The sequence below is a fragment of the Fistularia commersonii genome, chromosome 10 (genome assembly GCF_037954325.1).
Source record: "Fistularia commersonii isolate RoL2024-O1a breed Wild chromosome 10, RoL_Fcom_v1.0, whole genome shotgun sequence".
Taxonomy (NCBI): Eukaryota; Metazoa; Chordata; class Actinopteri; order Syngnathiformes; family Fistulariidae; genus Fistularia; species Fistularia commersonii.
This window is the reverse complement of record NC_141293.1, coordinates 16,916,880-16,939,007: the sequence shown is the minus strand read 5'-3', so window position 1 is coordinate 16,939,007 and position 22,128 is coordinate 16,916,880. Positions and strand designations below refer to the sequence as shown.

General features: G+C 37.0%; 1 protein-coding gene across 3 annotated transcripts in view; it reads right to left on the bottom strand.

Moving 5' to 3' along the window:
* grin2ca (glutamate receptor, ionotropic, N-methyl D-aspartate 2Ca) overlaps positions 1–22,128 on the bottom strand; it is an 82,819-nt gene that overhangs the window by 3,619 nt on the left and 57,072 nt on the right. For all 3 annotated transcript variants that reach the window (XM_086154075.1, XM_086154074.1, XM_086154073.1), the window contains 7 exons: positions 14,355–14,523; positions 12,220–12,373; positions 10,965–11,090; positions 9,498–9,727; positions 6,300–6,460; positions 5,702–5,889; positions 4,674–4,906 (listed from right to left, as the gene is read on the bottom strand). In XM_086154075.1, coding sequence (XP_086010201.1) covers positions 4,674–4,906; positions 5,702–5,889; positions 6,300–6,460; positions 9,498–9,727; positions 10,965–11,090; positions 12,220–12,373; positions 14,355–14,523 — 1,261 coding nt within the window. The remainder of the gene's footprint in view (positions 1–4,673; positions 4,907–5,701; positions 5,890–6,299; positions 6,461–9,497; positions 9,728–10,964; positions 11,091–12,219; positions 12,374–14,354; positions 14,524–22,128) is intronic.

Here is a 22,128-nt window from a genome sequence, read left to right as displayed (position 1 = left end):
GTCTGGTACAGCTTTCCTTTCATTCAGGCTGATACTTTTATCACACATGACACCGGACACTTTTCCCAACCCGTTCCAATCTGCTTGAACCTGTTAATTTTATGTCTTTTCCACACTCTCCATTGTTCTGGACTGTTGACCCAAAATACTTAAAATCCTCCACCCTCTATCTCCACTCCCTGTACCCTCATCTTTCCACTTGGGTCCCTCTCAGTCTGACACATCTAGTTCTTCTTGGTACCTTTGACCTTTGTTCCTTTTCTTTCAAGGGCATACCTCCACCTCTCTAGATTTTCCTCCACTCACTCCTTTATTACAGATCACAATGTCATCTGCAAATATCATTGTCCTGACCACTTTCTGATCACTTTTTCACCTCACATGTCCTGCACCAGTACTTCTCCACACTACTTCATCAAATACCATGGTTTATATCCTGTCACTATGACATTTGCTTTTTCTCGGTCTACAAAGGCACAATGCAGCTCCCTCTGACCTTCTCTGTACTTCTTTACCAGCATTCTGAAAGCAAAGACTGCATCTGTTGTACTCTTTCTATGCATGAAACCATACTGCTGCTCACAAATGCTCACTTCTGCTCTCAGGGTAGTTTCCATGACTTCATTGTATGGCTCAACTTTATTCCTCTGTATTTACCGCAAGTCTGGACTTCTGTCTTATTCTTAAAAATGGGTACCATCACACTTTTTCTCCATTCCTCAGGCATCTTGTCACTCCCCAATTGAATAATCTAATCAGAAACCCAACTGACACCTCTCTTAAACATATCCATACCTCCACAGGTATATCATCAGGGCCAAGTGCCTTTCCACTCTTCATCCCCTTCAATACGATACGCATTTCACCTTTACCAATCCCTGCCACTTTTAGGTCCACATCTTGTACCCTTCCCCCCTTTCACTTACCTCATTAATCAGCTCTTCAAAGTACTCTTGTTTCTAATTTCCCATCACTCACCTGGCACTATATTAATCACCCACACATCCTCTCCATTTTTATCTCTCAGGTTTGCCAACCTGTGTAAATCATTCTCTCCCTCCTTACTTTCCAATCTAGCATACAAGTCATCAAACGTCTGTTGTTTGGCATTTGCTACTTTTTCCTTGTGCTGCATCTCCCTGTACTCCTCTGTTATCTTCAGTCCCCTCAGTCCCCACATTTTTGCTAATTTCTTTCTCTGCATATACCCCGGTACTTCCTCTTTTCACCACCAAGTCTCCACATGTACTTTCCTTCCAGACGACCCACCAGTACTCTGAGCCTGTCTCCTTGATCACATAAGTTGTAGTTGTCCAGCAATCTGGAAGACCTGCCTGACGACCCAGAACCACTCAACTACTCCCTGAAAACCATACAACACTCCCCCCTTTTCAGCTTCCAACACTTTGTCCTCTTCTCTGCCTTCGTCCTCTTGATCTTCCTCATCACCAGAGTCATCCTACAAACCACCATCCTATGCTGTCTGGCTATACTCTCACCTACAACTACTTTGCAGTCACAGATCTCCTTTATAATGCATTGTTTATACAAGATGTTGCCTAACTTCATGCTTTTACCCCGACTCTTATAAGTTACTTATAGTCACTAGCAAAACTGAGCATCACACCTTCAATTTCCAGCTTCAGAGTCACTAGTCTATTAGACTCTCTTTTCACCTCCAGAATATTCCTGACTAACACCTCCTTCAAGATAATGCGTACTCCATTTCCCTTCCTATAAATGCCACAATAGAACAACTGAAAACCTGCAGCTAAGCTTCTAGCCTTTCTACCTTTCCACCTGATTTCCTGGACACACAGTATAGCCACTTTCCTTCTCTGCATCGTGTCAACCAGGTCTGGCTTTTTCTGTCAACATCCCAATATTCAAAGTCCTGACTCTCAGTCCCAGACTCTTGCCTGTCCTCTTCTCTCTCTGCTTCTGAACATGCCTCCCTCATCTCCTTCTTGGACCCACAGTTGCCCAATTTCCACTGGTACCCTGTAGGTCACCAGTTCAAGTGGCAGTCATTGTTAACCCGGGCCTCAACCGATCCCGATCCAGGATGAGACTTGTACATTTGATTTGCATACTTGGTTTTGGCACAAGTTTTAGGTCAGATGCATTCCTGATGCAGCCTTCTGCATATATCCAGTCTTGGGGCGACCTTAAAAACACACTGGCCGCATTCTTGAATTGTAAGTCATTCATTATTGCGGCCCCTGAGCTGTTCAGATTTGAATGATATTTTTTTTAACATCTCTCACTCAGTCTCCCTTTCTCCGTTCTGTTTTTTTTTTTTTTTTTTTGCTTTCTATTACTGTATATACGCGCACATACACATATGCTAAAATGCTATCCAAGTGACCAAACAAACCGAGACTGAGAGGAACTCTCCAACATCCTCCGAGGGAATACGTTAACTGATGGCTCCATCAGTAAAAACAAGCAACTATGAGCATGAGAAGCAGATCTGACCAATACAGAATGATGCAACATGCATTCCTAAATCGTTCTTGGGGCTGGTCCGTATTAGATTTTTCACAGCACTCCATATGGACAAAGAAGTGCTGGAACCAGAGAAGCTGTGGGAAAACATGGTTATAATCACTAAGGACACTGCTGAATCACACATCCCAGAGAAAAAGAAAGTACAAGAAAAACAATAACTGCTTGGTGGATTAGCTCAAGATCGCAAAAAGAGGAGAGAGTGCTAAAGCAAGTGGAAACCAGCAGGAATGGAAAGAGTTGGACAGCGAGTATAATTGATGGGCACAAAGGAGAATATTTGGAAGAGAATTGTTAAGAGGCTGAATATGCACACCAATATGGTAATATGAAGAATGTTTTTCATTTTCTCAGGGACTACATGACTAAGAGGTCTCCAAGAAATGATGTCACAAATGACAAAGATGGCAATACCTTGACAGAGGATGCGGATAATTGAGCCCAATATGTTGAATACACTGGCAGTAGCTACAAAAGATGACCTGGGGATGGACCTTTAGTTTTGGGAACAAAAGATACAAAGGAGCCTGTTCCCTTGAAACCGGAAGTAACATGGGCAGTCAAAGAACTGGAGTGCTCTTGGGGTTGATGATCCCCTGCATCAAAATCTGGAAAGCAAGTGGAGAACCTGGTGTACAGCTGTCATGGAATCTTGGCATCAAGATTCCAACTTAGAAGGAGTAGCCAACTAAGGAGTACCTTAGACAATGCTCCAACTACCATACCATGTGACTCATTGTTCACACTAGTAAAATGTTATTGAAGGTAAGAGCTGGAAGTATGAAACAAACATAGAGTACACTCATTGCTAAAGAACAAGTTGGGTTGGTTGAGGGTAAAGGCACAAGGGAGCACCTAGCATACATCAGAATGTTGATCAAATTGTTCAAGGAGTGCAATAATCTGCTCTACATTTGCTCCATTGATTACTCAAAAGCATTTGTTTCTGTCAATCGTTATCAACTACTGAACATCATGATTGAGACGGACTTTCCTCAACCTTTGGTTACTCTCATGGATGACTGTATGAAGACCAGTGGTCATCATTGTGGACATTAGCTGGAAATACGGTATGGTTCAACATCGAGAGAGGAACCAGGCAAGGTTGTGTTTATGACAGAAGAGAAGGACTTCAAGGAAGGGATAAAGATTTGAGGTGAAGGATTGAACAACTGCCGTTTTTTTTCAGAGGACACAACATCCATAACAGCAAGAATGAGCTACTGGAGATGGTATATCTAGTGAGGAACAAAAGTTCAGATTGTGATATTTTCTGAATGTGAAGAAAACAAAATTCACGATGGTTGACAAAGACAGGGAGGACACGAGTCCCTTCATGATCATCAGTGAGCAGATTGAGGACATTTGTCCACCTTTGGTTGACAATCTCCAGCAAGGGACAAAGTTCACCTGAAATCAGAAGAAGATTAGTGAGGCTGAGGGAGGCAAAACAAAAAATGGCAAACATCTGGAGTAGCAAATGGATTGTCTTGCATCTCAAGCTGAAGCTACTTTATGCAACCGCCTTCCCCATGGTTACATATGGAAGAAAGTCCTGAACCATACATAGGACTGATGAGTGGAGAGTGGATACCTTTTGGCATGTGGTGTTACTGCAGAGTACTGCAGATAACATGGGCAGAAACATGGACCAATATCTGGACAAAATTGGACGCAATGTGACACTCTGGAACTCCTGACAGAAATGGAAGCTACGTTTTTTTTGGAAATGTGATTCAAGACGGTGGACTTGAAAACAGATCATGTCAGACAAGACAAATAACAAGTAGAAGCGAGGCCACCCTCCAGTGTCATGGCTCAAGGACACCAGAGAAATTACAGGGTTGAGTTTGGTTGAAGTGCTTAGGGCAGCAGAAGACAGAAAGAAATGGGGAAAAAAGTATGGTGGGAATCACAGCGTAGCATACTGTGGCAAGAAGAAGAGAGATGTTGGGCAAAAAAAAAGTAATTTTCAGACTTCTAAAACATAAATGAAAGCTGTTGTCCAAGACCCCTGAGGAAGTCTAAAATAAGTACCCTTAAAAATTTCAGACCTTTATTGCAATTAAGAAAGAGCCATGTCCCCATTGAAATAATTATACTCGGGTCCAAAAATTGCCAGAGCAAATCCTCAGGTCAAGTTTTTCTTTAGGAGAACAGCTTACTCTACTGATGGCCAGTAGGAAGTCCAGATGCTCAGACTTGTGAACTGAGTGTCGTAGTTTCCAGTACAGTAGATGTTCCCAGGCGAACACCAGCAGGCTCAGGCCCATGGCTACCAGCAGCATGTAGAACACCCCTGCCATATTATCGATGTCCAGCTTGCTGCTCATCACCTCCTTCTTCTCGTTGCGACAGATGCCAGTGAGCCAGACAGTCTGCAACTTTTGGGTATCACCTGTGTATGAGGAAAATGGGAAAACTCAAACTCCAACTGAACATAGGTATAGGTATATGTAATGAAATTGTGAAATTGCGAGCCTCCGTTGCACAAAAGTTAGCTTGATGTTTCTTAATTTGGGTCGACTGACGCGCTGCCAATCCAAAGATATACTTTTCTGCAGAGAAATATTGATTTATCATAATTATTTGTTAAATGAACATGTTATTTTGAAAATTTGGAAGAAATGAGATGTTAAATAATAAAAACAAACAGTTATATATCTGCTGTTCGAGCCTATAGAACATCATTTTGCTGCTTTATTTACCTCTTTTTGATGCTCTAAACCATGTGTTGTTTTAAGCCCTTTTGTTTCCCCTGAAGGTAATGTTGTGTTTGGCCAGAAAAAAAACTTGCTTGGTCACTTTTCAGTGCAATAAATAAGCTCTCCTCTTCTTTCAGCTTCTCCCAAGGTGCCGAGGATTTTTTTCATCTTACCCTTTCTCTATTACATCCACTAACTGCTTGAACAGACTAAGAAATCTATTTGTTCATCCCCTTTTTTTTTGCAATATCCTTCTACCAAATATGTCGTCTCTCTCATTTCTTCACATTTCCAAACCATCTTTGTTTTTGCAGAACGTCAAACCTGAGCCGTCCCTTTCACGTGCTTGTTTCACTTTAAACTTGGCTTTTTCACATTTACGACATTACTTTCTCCTACTCATTTTTATTTTAAGCGAATTATTATTGCCTCAATAAAACACACATAAAAAAATATCAAAATCTTCTGAATATACAAGTAAAATTTACCATCAGCCAGGAACTGGAGCAGAGCCAAGTCAATAGGTCGTTTCCAGCGGGAGTCCTTTTGCAGAGCGATGCCGTAACCCGTCGTGGCAAACACTTTCCCGCTTCCAATGGTGACCAGCTTGCAGCCCTCGTCCTTACCTGCCATATAGTTCAGCACAGCAGCATCATAGATAAAGGCATCTAGTTTCCTGTCGGAGAAAGGAAAAAAGTGTTAAAAGTGTTAAAAGTGTTAAAAGTTAAAAGTGTTACTGCACTGATGCCCCAGATCAGGTTAGGCAGCAAGTTAGGCTATGCAGTGTGTGCGTGTGTGTGTGTGTGTGTGTGTGTGTACGTTTGTGTATGTCTTTGTCCAAAAAAACAAACAAAAAAAAAAAATAAACAAACAAAAAAAAACAAAAAAACTCACTAACCCAAGCTTACTGTTCTGTATATTTCCTGTGCATCGTGTATTTGCAAGTGTATTTGCAGTCCCTATGTCCTCTATTGTAAGTCGCTTTGGATAAAAGCATCTGCCAAATGTAATGTAATGTAATATAATGTAATGTTAAGTAAATTACATCTTTGCAGCTCAAATAGGGTCTTAGCCGTAGACACTCACCCGGTCTTGAGGCTGTTGAGGGCGTCCTCCACTCCTTTCTGGTTGTATTTGACCATGTGGGAGTGCATCTCGGGGTAGTTACTCCTTATGTTACGCTCAGTGCTGCCATTTGGGACGGTACCAAAGCGGAACGGAGGGTACTGCTCCTGAGGCTTTTGAAACTGCAAAGGAAACTGCATCTTATGAGATAAAATGCCTTCCTGATCATGTAAAATATTTTAAAAACAACATTTTTTTTTTTAAGTTTCTACCAATCCTGATACGATGCCCTTACATTTTTTACAGACTGATTATAATCTTCGTCGTCTCTTCCTTTCTGCTGCTCCCTTCAGGGGTCGCCACAGCAAATCCACTTCCTCTATCTCGCCGTCATCAATGATCATGTTCTTCTAATTCTCTTGTTTATATTTTCATGTCTTACTTCATTGATCAAAACAAAATTCTGAACTAGCAGGATGTGTTAGTGTGTCTAGGGCATTATACCCTTTGTTCATCTGGATGCATCGCTCCTGTTACGCATTTGTGTTTATCAGCACTCTATAAATATTTAATTTGCTGGCATGACATCAAGCAGAAGGGGGTGTGAATAAGTCACTATATTGCACTTTTTCATCATTCAAATGCAAATGAGTTTGTGCTACTTTAGCGGTGAAACCATTTGAGGTAAATGTGTCATCTCTGGAGGTTTCAGAAATCAAGCAAACCTCCTGTTGACATCAAACCTTTCGTAATCTCTCAAGGTTATGTTAATTATCTCCATGATGATTATGTATGATTTCTATCTATGCAAACATTATTTCGGTCTATCAGCAGGGTTACACAGAAGAAAATTGGACAAACAAATCGTAACATATATCCATATAATCATATTTTTAACATCATAAAAAACACAGTTTTCTGAAGGGAAAAAAAGTCAAATGTTGGATATTTATTTTTGAGGGTTATTTGTAGAGCCAAGGCCAAACTTATCCCTTTAATTCCAACAGCTTTGTATGTACAGGTTTTTATTTCCTCAAACAATAAATGTTCAACCTCAGATAAAGTTCTACTCTAGCGGCTGTAACCTTCTGTCATACCAATCACGACGATTAAATGGCAGAAAATGAAAGAAATAAAAATAAGAAAATAATGAAGCATAAGAAATTAGTCTCTAACTAATTGTGGTAGATAGGATTTTCATAGAAATGTTTTGAAATAAAATCAGTGTGCTTTTGCACATTTGATGGTGTTTCCACACACACCAGTTATGCAGAAGAAGCGGGCACGTATATTCTGCCATTCCTGTGCACGTGCGCTCTTCTATGTATATATATATATATATATTTTATACATACAATATATGTGTATTTATATATATATTATATATATAGTATATATATAGATATAGTATATAAATTCATATATATATATATACACAAAATGTATATTTCATATCAATAGTATATAAATTTGTATGTAATGTAAATTATATATATATTGTGTGTATATACATATATAGTATATGTATGTATATATATATACAATGCACATATTACGTATGTATTGTATATATATGTATGTATGTATATATATATATATGTGTGTGTGTGTGTGTATATATATATGTATATATATATATATATATATATAGATATATATAATGTACATTGTACTGCTGCACTTTGTTTTACATTTCTATACACAATCAGGCGCTTGTTGAAATCTCTTTCATGCATAATATTAAAAAAGAATATGTCATTTTTTTTTCCCGATATCTGCATCATTTTCGCGGCGCCCTATATGCACATGCCCTCTGTTTCACGTGAATTACACGGCAAGACAATACGACAGAAGGCGCATCAATCTTCAGAGAGCAGATAGAACGTTGCAGGATTTCATATGTCATTGTAGCCGAGTATAAAACAGCTAAGAGGCTCAGTCGTGTCTCACACCACTTCATCAACTAATGGCAGCTGGCATCTGGTCAAAAATGTACCTGTCAGCGGATTTTTAAAGGTTAGGTGCATTTCCATTTCCATGGTGTTACGTGACAAAAGGGGTTAAGGTGTCTTTCTCTCAAAAGCTTAACAATGCAAACGTTTTAAACATGACAATACTGGAGAGATAAGCGTTTGTTATATGAGGATGACTTACATGTATGTGTAAAAGGCATTTATTTGAACTATTGTGATATTGCACAGCACTAATCTACCTTCACGCTATCTTATTTCATACTGGTTGTTAAAAGGTCGATACGCTTAAAGTTGTTTATAATGCTGTGCCGATATCTCACATGCAAGGTCATTCTCTATTTCCTCCCTTTTTGGTTTGTTTATATCTACTTAGCCTGAGGTGATGAGCGCATCTGGATAAACAGCAGTTCTGCTTTTCTTCTCTCACGGAGTTACTCAATAATCTATGGACTTGCTGTCAACAATCTTTCTGACTTAATGTACAGCAGGATGAGAAAAGCTGATGACTTAACCGGAATTGTAATGAGCGGCAGAGAGCTCGGTCTTTTCCTCAAATGCCTCTTTAATCCTTTCTGTTGCTGGCGAGCAAGAGAGTCTGCGAGTCATTTCTGGTGCAAATGCTCTAAAACGGATTTTCTTGTCAATACTCCAATGAAACATGCCCTGAGGCCAGATAAATATACATATCAATAACACCAAGAATCATAATCACCGTCTGCCGACCAAATCCACTTCACTGCATCTCAAGAGTCAGTCAAGATGTCAGTCAGTAGACTGTCATTGAAATTTTGAAAAGTATATCAAACTGTATTTCCTGTCTCATGACAGACCCTTCGCATGTATTTTACCAAGTCTTGGGTGTTTGTGTTGAGATTTTGCATAAAGTGAAAGATGTTTGAAGACAAATCCTGCCTTAAAATTTCCTTCTTAAATTCACGTCATCAACACATCCGTTGGAAAGGACCCCAAGGAAAAAGCTTACTTTAATCCAATTTCCTCTAGAGTTTCAGTAAATATCATTTCTTTTCACCTGGGTAACATACCCCAAACTGGGAGGGCAGGGACTCGTGGAGTGGTGGCTATCAAAGATTGAAATCTCATGGTATGACATCGCTACCGATTTGGATTCACCTTTCGACGACTCTGCCAATCATGTTTACACCCCTGAAATAAATTCCTAAGCTGCACTTCACACACGATACCCTTCCTGGGAGCATACAGGACTATCAGGGACAAAGACTCGTACCTTTTTGTCGCTCAGTCCAGAGACGGTGTCAATGTACTGCTCCTGTATCATGAAGGCGGCCAAGTTGGCAGTGTATGAGGCCAGGAATATCACAGCGAAGAAAGCCCAGACAAGGACCATGATCTTACTGGTGGTACCTTTGGGATTCTCTATTGGGACTGAGTTGTTGAAGACAATGCCCCACAGCAGCCACACTGACTTCCCGATGGTGAAGGTTGGACCTCCGGGATCTGGACAGAAACAAGTCAGTGATCATGCTCTCTCAATCTCGAGCCACAGAACAAGGGCAAGTAACTCCGGGGTGGGCAAACTACGGCCCGCGGGCCACATCCGGACCGTAGGTCTTTTCAATCCGACCCGCCAAAGATTGGTACAGAATTTATACTTGATGTGAATGATTGGATCAATGAAGCTGGAGCTCAATCAGGAGATTATTTCATTTTTGGAGCTACTTGAGAACACTTGAGAATACTTTCTTGTGATTTATCCTTTACTGTGAACATACTGACACACATGAATGAGCTGGATGTGAAGCTACAAGTTTGTGCATGAAATGCAAGAAAATGTCAGAGCCTTCAAAACCAAGATGGTTTTATTTTCAAAGCAACTGTCAGACAAACGTGATATGTACTGTTAAAAAATGTTGTTTTTTTTAAAGATTTTTTATATGTATTGTATCTTGTGGTGACACGGCCCGTCTGTCAAATTTTAAAAGTCAACGCGACCCCTGAGCCAGAAAGTTTGCCCACCCCTGTAATTTTTTATTGTAATTTTAGTTACATTGTAACTAAAAAAAACGAAAAAAAAAAAAACAACTAACCAGCCAACCTTATACTGTGCAATATCACTCATATTAATATAACTATGATCAATATTAATTGCCTTATTTGGCATGATACAATTATATAATGACATTTTAATGATGAGCAATGCAATCCATTAATGGTGTGGATAAAAAAAGTTTGCTCATCCACAAAAGAGGTGGTGACTTTATGTAGGTCAAAAACTGTAGTTTGTAAAAAATAAAAAGTGTATAGACACAAACACACACACAGACAGACACATACAGGACTGTCTCAGAAAATTAGAATATTGTGATAAAGTTCTTCATCTTCTGTAATGCAATTAAAAAATCAAAAATTACATTTTCATGATATTCTAATATTTTGAGATAGGATTTATGAGTTTTCTTAAGATGTAAGCCATAATCAGCAATTTTAAAATAATAAAAGGCTTGCAATATTTCAGTTGCTTTGTAATGTATCTAGAATTTATGACTTTTTTTTTTTAAATTGCATTACAGAAGATAAAGAAGTTTACCACAATATTCTAATTTTCTGAGACAGTCCTGTATGTACACACACATATATTCACTTAGCTGTATCCATGCGTGTGTGTGTGTGTGTGTGTGTGTATTGTGTGTTCCTCCACGTGACCTTTGAGCATTGATCGTGTAAATGGACTCACCTTTGGCACTGACCAGACTGCGATTGTAACCTACTGGACTGCAGTATTCAAAGATGAATACCGTGATGGCCACCACAGTCAGACACATAACAAACATCATGACCCAGACAGCCGGGCTGTACGGTTCTGTGAGGGAACAGAAGAAATATGATGTCAAATTCAGATGATGGATAAATCAGAAAAATCATGGCCCAGAGGCAAATCATGCGATAATGCATTAAAAGTAATAGTAGAAGAAAGCTTTTGGCGATCAGTTTGATTTGGTTTATATGCACTGCACTTTCAGTTTTTTTTGGATGTTTGAATGTTTTTAGGTTTCTTTAGAGCAGTTAATGTTATACGTCTTAAAGGCTACATGTTTATAAGGAGTTCCCAAACCTTTTCCTGTGAGGGACAAATAACTTTTCCCTTCTCTGACGGGGGGCAGTTTGTAACAAAAAGTGTGACGATCACAGAGGTGTCTAAACATAAACCTTTTATTGTTTACCAGAAAGCCACACGTAGCCAAAAATTAACCCTTTCTGGGATCTTGTCAGGGAAAAAAAACAGAAAATAAATAATAACATTACTATCAGACTTTTTAATTCCTCCTCCTTCAGCTGCAGGGAATCTTCAAATCTTTGCACTTAAGACCTCAAAACACTTTATAGCCTTGACTTTGACACTTTATAGTTTTATTTGTATTTCTTATTCTCCCCCCCCTTTTTTTTTTACTGTTTATACAATTTCCTACTATTATTCATTATTGTTATGTTTTACTTGAAACTCTGGCACAACAATTTCCTTCGGGATAAATAAAGTTGTTCTTATTAATGAATAATGTCTTTGTCTTGTCTCTTGACAGATGAGAGAAACAGCCTTTTCTTTCAATTGAACAAAAAATAAATGTCGTTCACTGCAGGTTAAATATCCTGCATTCTGAATCTATTTTTCTCTTATCTAATCTTTTCCCCATTATTCCGTGTTGTTTGACAGAGGTGAGTCCAGGATTTTTATTTTTATTTTTTGGAGGGCGGGGTTTCAGATACTGATATAGATGTTTGTATAAATGTGGTAATGGCACAGTTTCATTGGTGAAAATTAAATATCTTTATACTCCATCTTTGATTTGGCTGTAAAATGTGATATTCTATCTGTGTTTGTCCCATGCACATTTACATGGCGCCAATAACACTAAAAATTCCAATTAGGAAATAAAAACACAAGTTCACTTCAAAATAAGTATAAAAGACTTAAAAATGTTTTCATTGCTCACCTAAGAAGGCAGAAGGTGACACGGTCCCGTTGCTTCTGGCCACCATCACACTGATCCCCGTCTCTACAAATGGCACTGAGAAGTCAATGATCTCTGAACGTTCCTCATTTATGGTCAGCGAGCCGATGGCCATGTCTGCACGCTTGTAGAACACCTACAAAAACGACCAAAAATGAAAATCCTTCTGAGTGAGCACAGAATTATATAGAAACAATACAGATTCGGGTGGTGTCCATATGTATGATTTATATGATTTATAGTAATATGTGGTTGAGGAAATGGTTTTCTCTTTAATGTCTCCAATGTCATTTATCATTTTACAATTTATCACATTTCCATTAGATGATGAAATGGCATTTGAATTCCTTCTGTTGAGTAAAAGACGACCAAAACCAAGCCATCGCATTTAAAGTGTGTGTGTGTGTGTGTGTGTGTGTGGCAGATGTCAAAACTGGTTTGGTGGAGTTTAATTTACAATTCTTTTTTTTTCTCACTTTACCTGTTGACAATTTTTGGAGGAAAGTCTTTACATATCAGATATATATATTTTTTCAGCATTTACTCATGAGGACACATACGGGACTGTCTCAGAAATTAGAATATTGTGATAAAGTTCTTTATCTTCTGTAATGCAATTTCAAAAACAAATATAACTTTTTCATGGTATTCTAATATTTTGAGGTAGGATTTATGAGTTTTCTTAAGATGTAAGCCATAATCAGCAATTTTAAAATAATAAAAGGCTTGCAATATTTCAGTTGCTTTGTAATGTATCTAGAATTTATGACTTTTTTTTTTTAAATTGCATTACAGAAGATAAAGAACTTTATCACAATATTTTAATTTTCTGAGACAGTCCTGTATACTTGTTTACTTTTTCTACTTTAAAACCAATCAAAATGATACTCTGCCTTTTTGTCACTCAAAGGTGGTCTATGAAAATAGTGTTAAGTGTGTTTTATTTGAACAGCCAACCAACATTCTTCCCTTGTTTGTCAAATAGAAAGAGAGAAACTGGACTCTATACAGGCCTTCAGTGCATCTATCAAAGGTGGCACCTCATTTAGCACAACAGCCCTCTTGGTTTTGAAAAAAAAAATGGGAAAAAGCTGACCTTATGTCTTTTGAAGAAAAATGACCAACACGGGCAATGAAATTAAATTTGAAAATGACCCATATTTTTGACCCTAAAAAGCAATATCAATTGGGTAAAGGCAAATTAAGACCTCAGATGGTATATGGCTATGAATGTATCTATAAAGAGGCACATTTGGGTGGGAAACAAAACAAAAAAAAACAAACAAATGTATTCTAAATGATCATTTAATGGCCATTCCAATCACATAAACACATAATCGACGCTCCTCTTGTTGACCTTGAATGGTCGTGGGATGGAAGCACGGCATTATGTTCGAGATCCAAAGTTTATTTGTATAATTGCAGATCCCTCTGTCCATTATAGTAACCACACTGCAAAAACTTCTTGAAAAACTGTTCAGTCATTCAAAGATTATAAAGAAATCGATTTTTCATTGCACAGGTTGCTTACAAACTTGATTTGACCTGGAAAATAACTGCTGTCATCATATGATATTGACATCGATATTGATATTGTAATCATAAACAGGATTATGCACAGCAGTTTGCTTACTACATCTGCATATGCAGATTTACCAGAATGTGTAACTTGATCAGTTATAACTACATGTTGCATATCGATGGCTGGAATGCAAAACCTCCTATCCGAAAAAAAAACAACACTTTTTTCAGGAAATGAAGAAAACCTTTCATTTGATTAAAGTATAATCTTTGTTAAAGATATTGAAGAATATTCTATTATTCACAGACTATATTTCTAGGTTAATACATAACATGTATTTTTACCACTGACAATGCAAATAAGTGTTTTTTTTCCTAATTTTTTCTGCTTCATTGTGCACACAGGAGTTTTGTCATGTGAGATTTATGTCAAAAGAAAGGGCGGGATTATCTTGCAGATAGACTGAAAATGTGGAGCCATTCCATTTCTCACCATCCAATGCAAAACCCAAAAATTTGCCTATAGGAGGTTTTGCATTCCAGCCATCGATATAACTTAAGGCGTTTTAATAAATTACTGAACAGTTTGGGCTTACCTCTCCGATCATCCCGTTCCAAATACCCCGGACCAGTTTGCCATGTTTGCCATTGGTGACCAGGTAAAGGTCATAGGAGAACTTTATGGTGCGGGACAACTTCTTTAGGATGTCTATGCAGAAGCCTTTGCAACACAGTTTGGTGTACGGCTCGGTGTGACCTACGATACTGAAAAAGACAAGATTTAAGGGTTACTGAAAAGAATATTCTTTTAAGAAGTTGGTGCTCTTTATTGGTATCATTTAATATTTGGATTCCTTGCCCGGTTGATTTCGCTGAGATATATTTTGATTAACTGCGGCAAAAAAAAAATTTTTTTTCAAAAAAGGAACATCTTTATTACCGCAGCTTATAACTGATTTGGTAGAGGAGCATGTAAAATGATGATTGATAAATTGGTTAGGTATTTGTTCAAAATTAGCAGAATATTTTATTCTTTCTCCAAAAAGAACTGCACGCATTCATTTTTTGTTTCCCTGTAGTTGCCAGGTTGCAGAGGAAATGAAGGATAAAATGAATAATAATAAAAGTATAAAGTATAAGTATAAATAATAAAAACTTATTACAACTGAGCTTAAGAGAATAATTTAAGCAAATGGATCAAAAACCTGATGAGATTCTCAATCTTAACTAGATGACATTTGTGCTTTAGTTATGAACTTTTGCTCGCCTTGGTATTGTTCAATTTTACAGTGTATAGATATAAATATCCAAAAAAAAGATTGGTAACCTGAAAATGATTTTAAATCTCATCATTCTTTTTAAGAATTTCTTCTTCCTCTTCTTCATATTCTGTTAATCTTTTAGCTGGTTAATATATGTCTTTCCTGCATTTCTAAGAAAAGAATTATACATTTCCTGCTGAATTTTGTAAAGAGCTTTTTTCCTCTTTTTTCACATTCATTTTATAGACCAAATTAGTTTTATTCAGTCTCTTCAGGATGGATCTGATTAACAGTATAAAATTAAATATATAAAATAAAATATATAGAATTAAATATAAAATATTTTACATTTTAAAAATACAAAAAATATACAATAAATATTAATTAATATATAAATATAGATACTTAATACTATATAACTGATACAATAATATATATATATATATATATATATATATATATAAAATATAATAAAGTATCAACTAGAACTGTGCAATATTTCATTTCATAACAGCTACACTACAAATTTTCCTTTTATCATACTATTGTGCACTCCTTACCTCACTTGTTACTAAGACACTTATAGTTTTATCACTTGTTTACTAAGACACGTTATAGTTTCACTGAGACACTTTATAGTTTATAGTTTATTTTTATTTCTAATTCTGCCTTTTTCTTTTTATTATTTATTACTGTTATATTTTCTGTAACTCTGGCACAACAATTTCCTTCGGGATTAATAAAGTTGTTCTTCTCTTATCTTATCTTATCTTATCTTAGAAGACTATTAAAGCTTTACTCACGAATCCAATAAAATAGTAAAACAAATCATGCTTAAAGAGAATTTTACCACCACTGCCACAAAATTGCTAATGGTTATGGTTTTGTTGTTTCTACCCTTAAAAAATTCACCATGCACCACTTAAATAAATCAGTGACACCTAAATAAACGAATGATGGAACTAGTAGCGACAAGCAGAAGACCAGCAATGTCTGAGTTCCTTACGTCAGTATATGGGGGTGTGACGGAGGGATAGGGTTGAAGCTGGGGAGTTGGATCAACTCCACATAGTGGTGCATTATGTCACGGCCCCAACAGATGGAGGGACAGCTGGGCGGACCAAAACAAATCCGACATAAATTAATCACAAACAAACAATGGCGGGCAGAGGCAAACTCATTGCTGGATTATTCGGAGTGGTTAGCAGCAGCGTGCCATTGCATTTGCAAGGAGCCTTTATATGTTCACTAAAATATGTCAGTCCCCGATCAAATTAGGCTCATTTTGTGATTCAAAATCGGTTTTAAGCGGCGTAAAACTGGATATTTTAACTGATCTCATCCATCAGTTTCTTCTAAAGAATGCCAAAATTAACCTTTGCTTGCAGTAGTCCAACTACCATTATAATTCTGTTACACTAAAGTACACTAAAGTACCAAAATAAAAAAATAAAATAAATAAAATAAAATAAACGAACAAAAAATTATAATAATTTATCATCTATAGGTATGTATGAGCTGCCACTGTGTTTATTGATCGGCTATCCAGTGGATCTGGCAGAAATTAGATTGTTATTCAATAGAACTGAGAGAATGAGCATCTTTTATGGCAGGAGATGCGATTTGGAAAAGATATCAAGCTGAACAGCTAATCCACGAGGTAAGGAAAACAAAGTCTTGTCAACAATCTGTTGCTTCACATAGTTTCAATTGTTTCAAGTAAAGGACAAGATTCTACTGATTGTGGAATTCACACAAAATAGGTAGTGCTGCTGCTGTTACAATGTAATAGCAATTTATACTCTTTCATTTGGGGTACAAAGAGGCTCAAATTCACTCCACAAACTTGGTTAGACTTTGTCCTCTATGAAGCATAAAACATTTTCATTTAAAAAAAAAAACAATTGTTGCAGACATTCCTTGGTATGTTTTCATATGTAAAAAAAAATAGCTAAAAAGACACCCATTAAAACACTAAAAGTTGTTTAGTGTTTTATTTAAAACACTTAAAGTTGCTCAAAAGTACTGGGCTGTCTTAGAAAATTAGAATATTGTGATAAAGTTCTTTATCTTCTGTAATGCAATTAAAAAAACAAAAATGACTTTTTCATGATATTCTATTCTATTCTAAAATTTTAGATAGGATTGATGAGTTTTCTTAAGATGTAAGCCATAATCAGCAATATTAAAATAATAAAAAGGCTTGCGATATTTCAGTTGATTTGTAATGACATTTTTGTTTTCGTAATTGCATTACAGAAGATAAAGAACTTCATCACAATATTCTAATTTTCTGAGACAGTCCTGTATATCGACACATACAACTATCATATGATAACCTTTAAAAGGGTAAAATACCTAATGACATTAAAATACCTATATAAAATCAAATTTACAGAAGAGTGGAAAGCTTCATTTTAAAACAACCGATGACATCATGATGTCTGGAATCGATGATGATTTGGTAAGTCGGTATTTCATTTATCAAAATTAAACGATTTGAAATAATCATTAGCCTCACAGCGCGCACAGGGTTTATTAAATTCACCGGAAGCTCCTAATCAGAAGCGTGCAGACCAGCGGCACTGGGCTATCTGTGCTTGTTAGCAGCTGGCGCTGAGAGGCAGCTGCTGTCGGCGACCCGGTGTGTCGAAGCAGGGGTCGCACTGCTCACCCCAATTGGGGAGGCGGCCTAAAAAAAATGGCCAGCCTGGTCAGGGAACCAATCGGGACGACCGGCGGTCGAAATGAACATAAGATACCAAGACTCCCAGAAACACCAATTGGTTAGTAAAAAGGTTACGTCACTTAGGATCCCTCTGGCCAAGAAACAATATGCCACGTTCCCAATCCCGACACACACTTCTAGCGAGCATTAGACGAGGCTCTGTTGAGCCGCATTTTGTAATAACAGTGCATTTTGTAATAAACGTCCAAAATGTAATAACTTTTTCATTTCATTTTGTAATAAAGCCGCATTTTGTAATAAACTGCCCCAACGCATTTTGTAATAAATTTTGCCGCATTATATAATAAGTTATTCAAAATGCACTTGCAACTTTTTTATTTTCGAGGAAATGTAATAACATGGTGCATTATGTAATAACAATTCTAAAGCATAAGTTTGTTAATTGTATTTCATTTTACTTAAAAGTATTCGTAAAAGCTAGGCCTATTATTAGTATCACTGTATTAGCCTAGTAGCAGTACTTAGCAATTACTATCAGTACACTATTCAAAGGTTGCATTAACAGAGAATATTCTATAAATTCCAAGTTATTACATTTCCTAGAGAATAAAAAAGTTGCAAGTGCATTTTGTAATAATCTTCTCAAAATGTAATAACTTATTACATAATGCGGCAAAATTTATTACAAAATGCATTGGGGCAGTTTATTACAAAATGCATTGGGGCAGTTTATTACAAAATGCGGCTTTATTATGCTGATAAACAGAATAATACCCCAAACAATCCCGGGGGAGGAAATAAAACCATCATATTATTTAATATGGATATCTATTCTGTGAGAAAGTCGAACAATCTGTAAAGAGTGCAGACTCTGGCAGGCCGCCACTTCCCTCAGTGGTTGTCTTGTACTTTACTGTATATCATCTGATCATTAAGATACTTAAAGGCAGTTTTCCTTATAGCTGTTGAGATTTTACACAATATTGTTTTTCTTTTAACACAACGTCTCAATACCTAAACACGATTCGATTCGATTAAACACTTTAAATCAGGGGTGTCGAATTCATTTTGGTCCGGGGGCCGAATTTGACGTCAAGGGGGCCGAACCAGTAAAATCATTGTCTAGAAGTAACACTAAGTTCAATTTTTTTTCCTTTGTTTTAGTGTTTAGGAGGTAGACAGTTAAATTATGAAAATCTTTGTATGTTATGAACTATTCCTCTAAGAAATACATGATGAATTAATATTAAAAATGAATGTTAAAAAAAGAATTGATGAAATTAATTACAGTTAAAAGAGTAAATCTGCCACTAGAATTTATTAAAAAATTGATTTATCGAATTGATGCATCAGAGGAGGTATAATGTTTACAAAGACTAATGGTGGCTATTCTGATTATTAAATCCATCTTTTTAATTTTGGCCGTTTTATTTTTGCTATCGTTTTTGTGGTTTTTATAGAAATAAGAAAAGAAAAGATCCTTTTAACAATGTCTCTGGGTGTTTTTTCATCAAAAAATCATTTTGTTCTCACATTTTGAAGCAAAAAAAACATCGCAAAGTTACATTTCATTTTTTTCCTTGCCCGTTTTTTTTTTTTTTTTTAACCCACTGTTATAAACCCCCCAGATGCATGTGAGGAAAAAATCCCCAGGCCACAATAATATAAATATTTGATTTCAGGCAGGGGGCCACAAAATATTGATTGAGGGCCGCAATTGGCCAGCGGGCCCCCTGCTTTAAACGATATTAGATGCAAGTTAACCCAAACAGATTTGATCCACCTCAAATCCAGCAGTTTACTCTGTTTATCACGTAATGGAATAATTAGAATTGAATCCTCCATATTATTCGGCATTTACAGTAACCAAATATGTCTTAAGACAGCGTGAGAAAACCCGGAGCCAGTGTTTACAGTAATCTTTACTGACATTGGCGTTATGACGGTGAGGCGTTCATCTATTGGTTAGAAAGAATAACCCCCCCCCACCAGAACAAACCCATGAACTTGAGTAAAATATGTTTCTCATTTGTGCGGCGTTACAATGTCACAACAGCAATGACGACGACGATGAAAACGAGACAAAAAGCAACAAAAAAACACGATAAATAATGATGCGGCGCAAGTGGCGTCCCGGTCTGGAACTTATGACCAAAGAGTGAGAAACAAACATGCTCATAGCAGCGAAAAGTGAAATGATGGCGGATCTGGTTTATTTTGTTTCGATAATCACAATTGTCAAAGAGGTTACCTTTGAATGGATAGAAATGCATAAAAAAAATGCATGTACATTTTTGTGCCCAATTGCTTGATGTCACCTTCCATTGCGACATACCGTGGAGTAAGGGGTGGCCCAAACGAGAGCCCACGGGCCAATTGCGGCCCATACTCGATTTCTGATTGTCTCGCTGCAAATATCACAAACAAGATAAAATATGACTCACACATATGAATCACAATGACTTCCTCGTCCAAACCAGACGCCGAATTCATAAAACGGTGCCTCACTAAAGTCGCAGGGATAATGTGTCCAGTAAAAGTTCAACAATGTTAGCTTATCCAGAAATACGTTTACTGGGCGAGTTGAAGACTTGCCAGAAAACTTAAAACACCAGCTGTCAAACAAAGCTTGCTCTCTTAAATTCTATGTGATTGTGATGAAAGCAATGATACTCTAGATCACAGGTGTCAAACTCTGGCCCGCGGGCCAAATTTGGCCCGCAAAGCCACAACAAGTGACTGTTAGAGCCGGCTCGCCGGTATAGTCTACAATGCATGTACCGCTAATTCTACATATCTCATCATTTTCTGCCGGTGTTTTGGCCCGAGAATCACGACAGGACCCATAAACGCCCTCTACTCTGTTGACAGTAGTCATAGCGATCTTATGCTAATACTAGCACCCTGCTACTTAGGCAGAAAACAGGATTTTGCATGTGTGCAATATTAAGTTGTATATTGTATAGTATTAAGCTATGCTTGCTCCATATTTAGTTTTTTTTAGCAAAACTTGTTTGGGTGCATTGATATATCTGGAGTAAGATTTTTTTCAATAAATATCAATGTTAGCCCGTGATCCCAGTTTAGAATTTTTGCCCACTGTGTATTTGAGTTTGACACCCCTGCTCTAGATATAGCACAGCGGTTCATTTTTTTACGCCTTATGGAGGAGCTGCTTGGTACGAGGTTCCCAAAAGGCATGACGAAGAAATTTTCCAAGCTATGTCACATGCGGATCAACCTGACAAGGCTTCAATGGGAAAAAAAAAAAAACATTATTGGGAGCAATTGCAATTTATGCCCGAAGGCTTAACCACAAAGAATTCCAAACTTTTCTTTCTAATGTCGACACTGAACTCTCATTGAAAGACAAGGGCTGGACTTTTCCTAAGCTAAGCCATCCTCTGTAGTTGGCAAACCTGGCAATTTTAGTTGATCTTACTGATTATCTTAAAACCCTAAACAAGAGTCTCAAAGCCAAAGACCAGCTTGCTCTACAACTGCAATCGCAAATGAAGTCTCGCCTATTTGAAGCAAAACTACGCAGCTTAAATGTTGAATATCTTGCAGCATTGCTCAAAATAAACTGCACTTTTCCAGAGACTGATTTTTCTGCCAATAAGGTGGAATATGTGCCTGTAAACATATCACTCATGACAGAATTCAATCAGCGTTTTTTTAAGACTTCTCAGTCATAGAGAAAGAAATAATTCTCCTTTCCTGGAGGAAGCAGAGGAAGACGAAGAGGCTCTGCTGTTAGAACTGATCAAAATCCAGCGTGACAATTTTCTGAAGAACCAATATCAGCTTCTCTCCCTCCCAGACTTTTACTGAAATTCAGAGAAAATTAACATTCCTTTCAAGAGACATCACAAAATAAATGATGGGACTGTTCAGCTCAACATACGTATGTGAGCAAAAATGTTTTCTTTTAAATCTGAATAAAAGTAGAATGAGAACGAAAATGACGGACAGCCATGTCACTGATGTTCTTTGCATCTGCTTGCTATCCTTCAGTCAAAAGGACAGGATCAATACTCCCACCAAGCCCCATACTGTTTATGTTTCAACAAGTTGTTTATAATTTAATTTAATTTAATTTAATTTAATTTAATTTAATTTAATTTTATTTTATTTTATTTTATTTTATTTTATTTTATTTTATTCATGTGAAGTTGATATTTTTTAAAATAAGGTCTTTCATGTGTTGAAAAAACAGTTTATTTGAACACCAAGTTTAAAAAATTCTCTTTTTTCCCCCCTTATTCTTCTTCTCTTCATGAACGGGTTGTGAAGCTGGATCAATAGGCCGAGTTCAATACATCCATGGTAAATGTTTTGGGGAGCCAACGCACTTTATCCAATAGAATATAAAGCCATGTGATGTAAACTGTCTCATAGTACCATTATCAAGCATAA